General features: G+C 44.4%; 1 protein-coding gene across 1 annotated transcript in view; it reads right to left on the minus strand.

The window, feature by feature from the left end:
• Nucleotides 1–187: 187 nt before the first annotated feature.
• LOC308466230 (uncharacterized protein) overlaps nucleotides 188–12464 on the minus strand; it is a 39398-nt gene continuing 27121 nt past the window's right edge. Inside the window, exons 6-9 of the mRNA XM_080986951.1 lie at nucleotides 6046–6189; nucleotides 4858–4988; nucleotides 2784–2954; nucleotides 188–1358 (exon numbers count right to left, since the gene is read on the minus strand). Of these exons, the coding sequence (XP_080843077.1) occupies nucleotides 1233–1358; nucleotides 2784–2954; nucleotides 4858–4988; nucleotides 6046–6189 (572 nt within the window). The 3' untranslated portion in view covers nucleotides 188–1232. The remainder of the gene's footprint in view (nucleotides 1359–2783; nucleotides 2955–4857; nucleotides 4989–6045; nucleotides 6190–12464) is intronic.

Below are 12464 nucleotides of genomic sequence, written 5' to 3' on the forward strand. Positions count from 1 at the left end.
AATTGAGGATGGAAAGTGGTATGTGTAGACAACTCTGACTTTTGCCTTTCTAGAATGGAACTCTACAGAAGTATGAGTCACATCCATTGCTCCACCTACTTTTGCCTCTTGTCATCCCCCCACTACGGCAAAGGTTTTCAACCTTTTTGAGTCCATTACTCAATAATAATAATAATAATAATAATAATAATAATAATAATAATAATTTATTTATACCCCGCCCATCTGGCTAGCTTTCCCCAGCCACTGGGCGGCTTCCAACACAATATTAAAATACAGTAATGCACCAAACATTAAAAGCTTCTCTAAACAGGGCTGCCTTCAGATGTCTTCTAAAAGTCAGATAGTTGTTTATTTCCTTGACATCTGATGGGAGGGTATTCCACAGGCGGGCTCCACTACCAAGAAGGCCCTCTGCCTGGTTCCATGTAACTTGGCTTCTCGCTGTGAGGGAACTGCCAGAAGGCCCTTGGAGCTGGACCTCAGTGTCCAGGTAGAACGATGGGGGTGGAGACACTCCCTTGACGAACTGCATTCTTTCTGCGGCACCCCTGTGGGGCTCAGGGGCCCCCTTGCTTGCAGAGCTGGCAGCCTCTTACCCTTTTTCAAACACCTTTCCTTGTGGAGTGTTCCTTCAGCCTCCTCTCCTCTCCTCTCCCCTCTCCTTGGGAGTCGTGCTGCTGCCACCCCTGGTCTCTGAGCTGCCCTCCCTGCCCCAAAGAGAGGTGCCTCCTCAAACTGCCCCATAAGGGCCTAGGATTTGTCCGTCCATTCCAAACAGCAAGGGCTGGTGGGCTGGCTGGCTGGGCTCCATTGCCTGCTTGCTTGCCTACTCCTCAGCTCCTGGCAACCAGCACCCCTGGCCAGCCCCAGAGGCACCATTCGCCTGCAGAGCTTGTAGCCAAGGCTGCTGCAACAAACAGCTGTGCAGCTCTTTGGGCGGCAGAGACACGAGAGGGCATCAGAGGAGGGAGGGAAGGAAGGAAAAAAAGAGGGACAGAAGCCAGTGTTGCCCATGGCACCCTTGACCACCATTCAAGGTACCCCAGGGTGCCACGGCACACTGGTTGAAAACCACTGCACTACGGTAAGCTGTCTTGAGTCCATATCAGGGGAAAAGGAGGGGTTTACACAAATATATAACAATAGCATTGCACAAAAGAGAACATCGCTGGGAAAGCTAACCCACCCTGTCTTAGAACAACTATCCTCTCCTAGCAAATATATATATATTAAAAGCTCAAGTGGAACACTTCGTTACAAATGTCTACATTGCCACTTTCTCTCAGGGCTGCTTGAAGTATGGGAAGAGGAGCTCCTTGACATGCTCGGTGCCAGCTCAGTAACATGTTCAGGATCTGCACATAAAAACAAGAGGGGAGCAAAATATTACCCTGAACCTTTCTCAACAGCTATAGAAAAGCAGTAAAATCTTATGACAGTCATATGGTTAGTTTTACCATATAACTACCATATACCATCTCATATATCAGTACTGTATCTGTTCATTTCACTTCATTAGCCTCAAGCCTGCTGGTTTGTGAGAAAGTGAGGGGCACTTCCTGTGAGGGAGCCTTGCTGCTCAGTGGCACTTTCTTTGTATGCAGAAGCCCCTAATTTTAATCCTTGGCATCTCCCAGCAGAGTTGAGAATATCTCCTGTTGGAAACCCTGGAGAACCTCCACCAGCTAGTATAGATTAGGTTCAGACCCTTTGGCCTGCCAGCTGTTGCTGGACTACAACTCCCATCAGCCCTAGGAGCAGTCCTAGTATCTGGTAGTCCATGCCCAATGACAAGGGATGATGGGAGTTGCAGTTCAGCTATGTCTGGAAGGCCCAGGTTTCCTACATCTGTACTGAGTTAGGTGGACCAATGGGCTGACTCTGTCCGAGGCAGTTTCTCTATGTTCATTGCATTACAAAACCAAGCAGTCTTTCACAGAAACATTTGGAAGATTCTGTGCTCAGATCCCCCTTGTGAGCTTCCTGTAGGAAGTTCATAAGACCAGAGCTATGGACTGGTAATCCTAGTTGCTTCCAGTCTTGTCACAGTAACCATGCAAAGGCAAGCCAGCTGTTCTGCTCTTCTAGGGAAGATGACTTAGGAAAGGACTTCAGCCCTGTGGTTGGGGACTCTGACAACTAAGCATGCAGCATGAGCCCCTCCTCATGAGTTAGCTCCCCAAACATCCAAGCTCCCTCATGTAATCCCGCACTGGAAATACCAAGAGGCACACAAGGAGGATGCTGAATGTCAGAGATGCACACAGTTCCAAGCTAGCACAAGGCCCCTTTGAGTCCACTCCACTCTCTGTTAAGGGGGGTACAGCTTCAGAAGTCATCAACTCCTCCATCAGGACAGGAGGTAGAGATGTGGAACCCATGGTCCTCCAGATGTTACTGCTCTCCAACTCTTGTTGTCCCTGACAATGCTGGTTTGGGCTGATAGGGTCTAAGAATATCTGGAGGACCACAGGTTCTCCATCTCTTCTAGAAGACCTCATCTGAATGCCACACTCTCTTGAAACAACATGGGCTGTATTGCTGCCAGCTAGGCCCCTCTGGATTATGCTTAGTGCCCAAGTATCCTGCCACTGGAACAGGCAACTTCCTTATCACTTCAATACATGGCTTTCTCCACCAACCTAACAGGTATGCCACTCTTTGTCTTTCAATATGGCTGTTGCATTTTTATTATAATTACTGCATGTTCCCCAACTCCTGACTCAATTTGGTTTTGACACTTGCAAAAGATTCCACACCATACACCAAATGTGACTTACTTGGTCCTTTGTTTTCCCATGCTCATTCCCCAAATGGAAGTTGTCCTTCTCTGTAATGCCAAGCTTACTAGCAAGATGCCTCCAGTTTCTTTTTCTTGTGGCTATCTCTGTGGCCACCTTAACAAGTTGCAGGTCACTCAGTCCTTCTTTATCCTGAATATCTGCAGTGAACTGCGAAAACAAAGTGGATTATTAGAGAACTGCATTCCATGGGTGAGCCACATGGTCTAGATGGACTCAGCTTCTGGTTAGAACTTTATTCTGATTGGTTAACAACATAAAGTTATATTTTAAATGACCTTGCTAAGCGGAAACCCATTAAACTAAACAGTAGCCATATTATTAAAACTTCTGGGGAGTTATCAGGTTTGCATCTAACAGCCTTGTATATTTCTCTTTTGCTCCCTTCACACTCTGTGAAAAAACAGAGCATGTAGAATGATGTACAGTGGTACCTCTGGTTACATACTTAATTCGTTCTGGAGGTCTGTTCTTAACCTGAAAACGTTCTTAACCTGAGGTACCACTTAAGCTAAGGGGGCCTCCCGCTGCTGCCGCACCACCAGTGCGCGATTTCTGTTCTCATCCTGAGGTAAAGTTCTTAACCTGAGGTCAGGGCCGTCTTAACCATTGGCGCCAGGAGTGCGGAGCACTTGGGTGCTGGGCTCCCAGGGGTGCCAGGCCGAGAGTCTGGGGCTCGAGAGTTGGAGTCTGGGAAAGAGCCTCCCCATCGGAGCACCGCAGCAGACCCTTCTGCTGCTGGCGGCTCTGCACCACGAGTTCAGGGGCAAGCGAGTCAGTGAAGTGCTGAGGCGGTTGGCCAGCCGGCCGGCTCCGCCCTCCTGCGTGCCTGGGATTGGTGTAGGGCCATGGAGAGGCCCACCCAGCGAATGCTGCTCACACCATGAGGCTCCCAGCTTTGCTCAGTCGTCGATACTGACGCTTCAGGCTGGTTTGTTGCGCTGGGCTGGGGGGGGGGGGCACTGGGAAGATCTTTGCACCCTGGCGCCGCATATGCTTAAGACAGCCCTGCCTGAGGTACTACTTCTGGGTTAGCGGAGTCTGTAACCCAAAAGTGTTTGTAACCCAAAGTGTTTGTAACCTTAGGTACCACTGTAATAGGGCTGTGCTTCTGACCCCGCCCAAACCATGTGCAGCTCCTCCCATTCATATCATTCATGAAATTGCATGGGTGCCTCTGCATGTAGTTACTGGCTTCCTCAGCTCCTGGAACCTCACACCGTAGATGACGGGGACATAGGGAGAAACAGCTGTGTGTCTGGGCAGGTCCAGATGTGTGGGCCCACTGCAGCTTTCTAAGCACTTTGTCCCTTCATGCAAGTAACTGTTGGCTGCTTTTGGCAAAACGGTTGGCAACATCTCGCTTTGGATCACAAGACAAGATGGTATCCAAAATGCTATTTCAGAATGTTCCGCTGAGTTCTTTTTAAAAGCTATGATTCCATAGGAACAGGTCAAGAGTCTACATGGACATAGTACTGGGATTTCCACAAGACTTGAGACATGTTCCATATGCTCTCCATGCAAACAGCCCTAACTGCCATTTCTAGACTACTGCATCTCAAGCCCTCGGGTCAGATTAAGTGTACTTCAAATAGATACACAAATCAAAAGCAGACGATTTAGAATTTATACAAAATTGACAACGATCAAAAGCATCCAATTTAGAATTGTACTCTCTCTCACGCACATCCTTCTGAATTAATTTGATCTTTCAAAAGCCAGACCAATAACAATGCCATTCAGAAGGCTGCTAAGCCTTGGCATTTTGCGGTTTTCTGTATTTAACAGATACGAGCTTTGCAAATATGTGGACTTATTAGAATTCTGGAAAGAGATGTTGACTGTTCTCATATTGCTGGTTGGATGCAGAGATATTAAAAGTCCAACAGATATAATCTTGTTACGTGTTACGTATAATATGCCATGTGAATATTCTTTAATATAGATTGGTAACCACTTTCTTTTCTCCCACAAATTATTATTAGTGAAAAGTGACAACTTTTTTTTAAAAAAAGGCAAATCTTAAAAATAAATCATAATGTCTACTTACACTCAGATAAGAAGTAGGATGCTCAATTTGTGTCAGATTTGGAGGTATTATTGGAAAATCTAGCGTAGATTTGACTATTTCTTCTGAAAAGGATAGAACCCAGGCAACAAACATATCTTCAGAGATATACCCTAAGGAGAAAATGTTCTTCTTACATTAATGCTATTTATCTGCAAATCAATGGGTGCTATCCTGTAACTGAAGTTACTACATATCCGTTAGTGGCAGCCCCACACAGAGCACGTTACTGTAGCCCAGTCTGGAAGTTCCCAAGGCATCATGGATATTCTACTACTAGGGAAGGTTGGTTTTCAAAAGAAGTGCTCTGATCCAAAGCTCTTCAGATATTCAGAGCTGGAGAAACGACTCCTAGGAAGAGCAGGACTCCCTATTCACTGAATTGTCAGGGGCAATAGCTGCACATGAGTGCAATGAGGACAGGTAAATATTTTTATTTGGAATTGTCATGAATAGGGAAGTCGTGGATGCAGGAAAGCTGTTTGCATATTGAGGTTCTGCATAGAAAATAGCCTCTGGATCACAGAGTAATTTATGTATTTGCATAATCTTCACAGAACTCTAGCCCAATGGTTGCCATCAATTTGATTTGAATTAATTTTATAATGAAATGATTTTAGAATGTTGTGTTATTTTATTGTTGTTAGCCCGGCTTCAGCTGGGCAGGGCGGGATATAAATAAAAAATTATTATTATTATTATTATTATTATTATTATTATTATTACTATTACATACATAAATACTTACTGCAAATTTATGTATGTAAAGAACCAGCAGTGACGGTATATGGTGCTTTGGTTTTAAAATAATAAACACGATCTAGCCATAGTTAAGCACTTTTAAGCCCCATTGGTTTCAGTGGGGAGAAAGTGAGTACATTCTTAATTGTCTCATTGGAATTAACAGGAACAGCTTGACTTCAGTTGAGTCATGTAAAAGCAAAATAATCCTGGAAACCACATCTCTTTGCAAACTCCCCCTCATTTCTGTTTGCCACATAACGAAGAATCCACAAGATGGTGCTGTGTCACATCCTTTATGGAAAAAATACATTGTTTTTGATCTTCTTTCAGTCAATTTAAGTTTCCTGTTAACATGGTATCCTATACATAATGGACTCTGGAATGCACATTTCTTCAATCAATATTCTCAAAAAGTCAGCAAACTACCTTGGTTGTCTTTATCCACTTCCTTGAGGAAAGTAGCAGAAAGTTCATCAATGGCGCTGCAACTTTGCATAGGATGTAAGTCATGCAGCAAATGCCTGAGTTGTTCCTTGCCAACTATGCCAGAGAATAATGTTTGGTATAGTCCTAAGCAAGGGAGATGAAAAACAAACTGGAGGTTATTTTCTAAATCTGCTCCAAATATTTTTCCCGTTTTTATTATTAGTTAGAATTACTGGCCATTTTGGAGAAGTAAAAAATCCTGTTGTCGTCGTCCCCCTCTCCCCAAAATTACTGATACTTCCACCTTTCAAGATTATTCACATGGGGAATTCCAACCAGTCATGGATCACAGAGTGAACAGGATGATTTTGTGCCATGGATTCCATCTAGCAAGTTGCTAGGCAGTAGTGGAGGCTAAAATATTGTGGGTACAGGACTGCAATCTTGGGTAAAAAGTCCGTCTAGATCTCTGAACATTTTAGACCAGGGGTCAGCGAAATTTTTCAGCAGGGGGCCGGTCCACTGTCCCTCAGACCTTGAGGTGGGGGGCGGACTATATTTTGGGGTGGGAGGAAATGAACGAATTCCTATGCCCCACAAATAACCCAGAGATGCATTTTAAATAAAAGGACACATTCTACTCATGTAAAAACACCAGGCAGGCCCCACAAATAACTGACAGATGCATTTTAAATAAAAGGACACATTCTACTCCTGTAAAACATGCTGATTCCTGGACCATCCGCGGGCTGGATTTAGAAGGTGATTGGGCCAGATCCGGCCTCTGGGCCTTAGTTTGCCTACCCATGTTTTAGATGGGGCAGGAAGTCATAGATGGGGCACAATGATGTTAACCAGTAACCTGGCATCAACAGTCAGGTTCTGAAGACCTTTCCACATCACACTATGGAATCTGAAGAAACCAAACAGCACCGCCACAGAAACTACTTCTCTCTTGCAAGTAACCAGTTTTAGCAGGAGTTGCCTATTCACCAAGAGGCCACTGTAGACACAGCTTTGGGAACAGGACAAGGAGGTGCAGCAGTGGCAGTGGGTGAATAATTTCTTGGAGACTGGATCCACTGCCCATATGGATCCTGCTGCCCAAGGTGGTCACTTCACCTTGCCTCTTGGGTGGGCTGGCCCTGGGTCTAGCCCACAGCCACTCTCTGCATCTCCTCCCTCCTCTGTGGTAGTGGCTTCAATCACGGATTTAATGGGACTTTGGTCTGAGGAAGCAAGGAAAACAATCTTCTCTCAAGTGTATTTATCCAATACTACACAGACAGAAGAAAGGAGATTTAGCCAAAAAGGGTTCAAGAAGAATTGACTTTGGCCTCAACGCAAATACAAGCTTAGCATTCACAATATTGTTCTCTGGTGACAATATCAGAATGCCACTTTTATAAAGCTAAACTCCTGTGTACCAATGACACTTACAATCCGGAGCACCCTCTGCCCCACCAATTTTGTTAAGGAAAAAAGAAAAGCATGCACTTGGGAAATCAATAAATCTTTAGATGTGCGTCATTATCATTTTTATGAGTTCGATGAAATCACAGATGCTGTATCCTCTTCATTTGGGATAATTGCATTGTTTGCATGCATCACGGGAATTAGAGTGGAATGACGGTAATTTATTGATTTGAACAAAAGGGCTTACCACTCATGTGGTAAAAACAAACAAAAAGATATTGGCTGGTTTAAAAGCCAGATGTGCCCCAAAATCCTGTCAATAACTGATGTTTCTAAGAACCTTGATTTGTTCTTAAGCAAAGCCAATCTGCAAAGGGGGTTCTCTCAAGTTTCCCATGTTGGAGCAAGATAATTGAGCTAAGGGGCAGGATCTCAAAAGATACAAGAACTGTGTATGATTACTCTTGAGCTCAAACCTGACACTTTTTCTGTGGGCATGACCAGTGCTATTTTACTAGAAAAGGAGGTGCCAGAACTCACAATGAACACCTCCTTTATTCTCTTAGAATGGCAATGGCACCCACCTGAAAGGTGCCAGAACTGAGTTCTGGCTGAAAAAAAACACACCCTAGGCATGGCATTGCTGATGTTGGCAAGGGCACAAGCTGATCTTTAAAGCCCTAAATGGCCTCGGTCCAGTATACTGTACCTGAAGGAGCGTCTCCAGCCCCATCATTCAGCCTGGACACTGAGGTCCAGCACTGAGGGACTTCTGGCAGTTCCCTCACTGCGAGAAGTGAGGTTACAGAGAACCAGGCAGAGGGCCTTTTCGGTGGTAGCACCCACCCTGTGGAACACCCTCCCGTCAGATGTCAAGGAAATAAACAACCATCCAACTTTTAGAAGATATCTGAAGGCAGCCCTGTTTAGGGAAGTTTTTAATGTTTGAAGTTTTATTCTGTTTTTAATGTTCTGTTGAAAGCGGCCCAGAGTGGCTGGGGAAACAAAGGCCCTAGCATGATAGAAAGGCATTCATTTTTTTAAATTTTATTTTAAAATGGTTTGCAAGTAACTTTAACACACAATGGTGGATCCAAACTAAGGAAACTGTACTTCATTCCCATTGAGATCATTGGGCCAAGTGAGCCATGATGTAAGTAAGCTCCATTGATTTCAATGGAAACTTAGAGAAATTAAAATGCAGTGTGATCAGCTCTCTGTTTACTTGTGAGTATTCTATCCTTTCTATTAATTGCTTTATTCAGCTGCCTGAATCTTCCAGCATTGCTAAAATGTTGCCATACTCCCAAGCTTCTCTTTTCTATTTCTCTTCCCCACAGCTCAGTTTTCTTCATTGAAAAACAGCCTTCAACAGAGGATATCTAGATTACTGAAGTGTGAATCTCCTTGCAAGCCTGGCAGTAATCCAAAATTCCTATTAATTTGGAATATAAGAGTCAATTTCATGGTTTAAGTCTCATGATGCAAGCCCACATTTCAACGCTGGTCAGAGATACCAGGCTGTGTCGCAAATACTGCGGACTGATGCTCTGCCCTACTCAGAAATGCTGGGCCTCGCTAACAAACCTTATCAGGGATTCTCAAATAGCCACCCTATAGAATCAAGCAATGCCTAACAGGGACTGATGAATCTATTTTTGATGCTATTATTCTGTGACCAGAGTTAGTACAGTCGGGCTGATGAATTTTTATTCGGACGTCAGCTGCTAGCTACACATCTGAATAATTCTTCAGCCTGCAGAAAAGATGCATTAGTATCTGTCATGGCCCTAGGGGGGCTCTGTAGCTATCTGTTTTTGTTGCTGTTTCATTGTCACAGATTTGCAAGAATCCAAGCAAGCTTCATCTTATTCCAAGAGAAAAGAAAACAATCACGGAATCTAGCATCCCAAAACTACAAAAGTGTTATTACTGAGGTGGATCCTCACTGCTCCTTGTGGTGATCACACAGGGTCCCCAGACGTTTGACAGTGTATTGATCCCTGTGCCACCACTGTGATTGCTTTGTTCGCTGCCACCAACCCGCTTCTCTCAGGTACACACGGAGTCTTAGGCAGTTGTTAATATTAACAAGTTTATTTTATAGGCATGAACAAGTTTATGGTTTCAGTTAATTTTTCTTGGCAGTTTCTTCATCTTAGTTTATTTAGTGACCTATATGTTCCTAACAACTTCAAACCGATTATCCCAACTATCTATCTGACTCCACCTAACAGTTCCTCTCACTCTCTCACAACACAACTCGACCAATCCACAGACTTAACCTCCCTCTTCCTTCTCCAACTCCCAACTCTCAACTAACTTCCACACAACTCCAACTCTAACTCTAACTCCTCCTATCAGTTTCTCTCTGGCCAATCACTTCACACTCATTTAACCCTTCCCTCATGACCCACCTAGGAGGCAAACACCACACTCCTTAACATTTCCCCATCAAGCATCTAGTGCGGCTGTTAACAATTTGATAACTAAGAACATCCTAGTCTGATCTATCACCCATGTGTGGATCAATAGCTGCAGCAAACAGCTTCAAACACAGTCATGGGTCCCTAAAGCATGCAAGCCGCACAGCAACGACCCTTGCTAAAAAGAAAGAAGTAGAAATCCTGAATTCTAGTCCCTACCATTCCTTCATTAATATGTTTTCCTGTCAATGATGGTGATGTGAGGTCTTTAATATATTATTTAATATCTTCAGACTCACTGCTTCAGTACATGAAAGTTTAAAGCCCTACGGACATGTTCTAGAATGAAGTGAACCACTCATAAGTCTTTGACGCTGACCTAGCTAGGAAGATCCAGGTGTCTTCTTATTATATGTTGATATATGAGGAGAAATGCACCAAAATTGAGTGAATATATGGTATAGGAGGAACTAGTATAGTGGTACCTCAGGTTAAGAACTTAATTCGTTCTGGAGGTCCATTCTTAACCTGAAACTGTTCTTAACCTGAGGTACCACGTTAGCTAATGGGGCCTCCCGCTGCCGCTGCAACACTGCCATGCGATTTCTGTTCTCATCCTGAAGCAAAGTTCTTAACCCGAGATACTATTTCTGGAAGGACAGATCCTGAAGCTGGAGGCTCCAATACTTTGGCCACCTCACGAGAAGAGAAGACTCCCTGGAAAAGACCCTGATGTTGGGAAATATTGAGGGCACAAGGAGAAGGGGATGGCAGAGGACGAGATGGTTGGACAGTGTTCTCGAAGCTACCAGCATGAGTTTGACCAAACTGCGGAAGGCAGTGGAAGACAGAAGTGCCTGGCGTGCTATGGTCCATGGGGTCACGAAGAGTTGGACACGACTAAACAACAACAACAACTATTTCTGGGTTAGCGGAGTCTGTAACCTGAAGCGTCTGTAACCCGAGGTACCACTGTACTAGGCATATTTACTTGGGCAGGAGTGGGGAAACTCAGGCTCAGGAGTCAAATGCCCTTTGTATCTGCCACTCATGACTCTTCCCAGGCCACACTCCTGGTTGGCCCTGCTTTGCTCCTTGATTGTTTCTGTCTGGCTAGAATGTCTCATCTCATCGAGTCATAGAGTTGGAAAGGACCCCGAGGGTCATCTAGTCCCAGTGGCATTGCTGGCAACATCAACCCTGCCATGTGGGAATCCCTCGCAGATGACCACAGTGCCTGGAGACAGGCAGTAAAGTTGTGTAAACAAAGTAGTGGCCAGAGCAGAAAGGACCGCTGGGAGGAGAGCAGAGAGAAGGAACGCCGTGATGCATCTGCAGCAGTACAACTGGATACCTTCATCTGCCCCAGCTGCAACAAAACATCTCTTCCACATCAGTCTCTACAGCCACAGCAGGCGCTGCAACTGTCCAACAGCTTGAACTCGCCCTGAAAGGCACACTCCTCTACTGTCTCCCCAGACAGATGGATGCCCACAAATTACCATATTTTTTGCTCCACAAGATGCACTTTTTCCCACCTAAAAAGTAAGGGGAAATGTCTGTGCGTCTTATGGAGTGAATGTGTGGTCGGTCGCTGGCTCCATTTCTGGCCCCGCCCCCTTGCCCAGGCCTCCATTGTTGAATGTTTTGCAGATGGAGGCTGTTTCTTTCCCCAGCGACATGTGACTGACTGATTAGATTATCAGTCTGGAAATTGTAGAAATGGCTCCCTTTCCTTTCCTAAAGAAGCTGCAGAACTGTGAGTTGAACCCCATAAAAACAGGATTTTTTCCATTTGCAAAGTAAGCTCAACAGCTTTGAGCTGATCCTCAAAAAACCATGGCTTTTCCCCTTTGCAAAAGAAGCTGCACAACTGTGAGCTGACCCCCCCAAAAAACGGGGCTTTCCCCCTTTCCTCCTCTAAAAACTAGGTGCGTCTTATGTCAGTCTTATGGAGCGAAAAATACGGTATTTATATACTGAGTACTGTAAAATCTATATTTATGCTATTTTTCTCTCATATACCTACCATGTCCATAACGTCTGTGTGTTTTGTTTGTTTGTTTTTCCTCTTTTTCTAAGATGTATATCTGTTGAATCTTTTTTTAAAAAAAAAATGACAATGCCACCCATTTCTACTCACAACTACTCTGTAAGGTAAGTTAGGTGGATCTGGTCTTCCAGCATCTAGTCCAACACACTAAGTAGTCATTGGACCACACTGGCTCTCAAATGAAGTTTGATGGACAGGCTTATAATGAAAGACATGATCCTTCAGATATCCCGGTTCTAAGCCACTTAGGGCTTTACATGTCATAACCTATAGAAATCACACAACTGAAGTTACTCTCAAGAAATTCATGTCCATATTTTTCAATCAAAGCTCCTTTCTCCCATGACTGTAGGCGAAATAATTTTAGAAAATGCTGTGAGATAAGAACTGGATTACAGTCTTTTGTTTCACAGAGAAGGCCAAGCCCCTAGAGCTATATCATTTCTGTAAAGCATTGGGTGTGTGCCTGGGGCTGGGGTTTTGAGAAGAAAGGAGCAGTTATTCCTGTTTGGTTGTTTTTAAAC

The sequence above is a fragment of the Podarcis pityusensis genome (assembly GCF_964106645.2).
Source record: "Podarcis pityusensis genome assembly, chromosome: 17".
Taxonomy (NCBI): Eukaryota; Metazoa; Chordata; class Lepidosauria; order Squamata; family Lacertidae; genus Podarcis; species Podarcis pityusensis.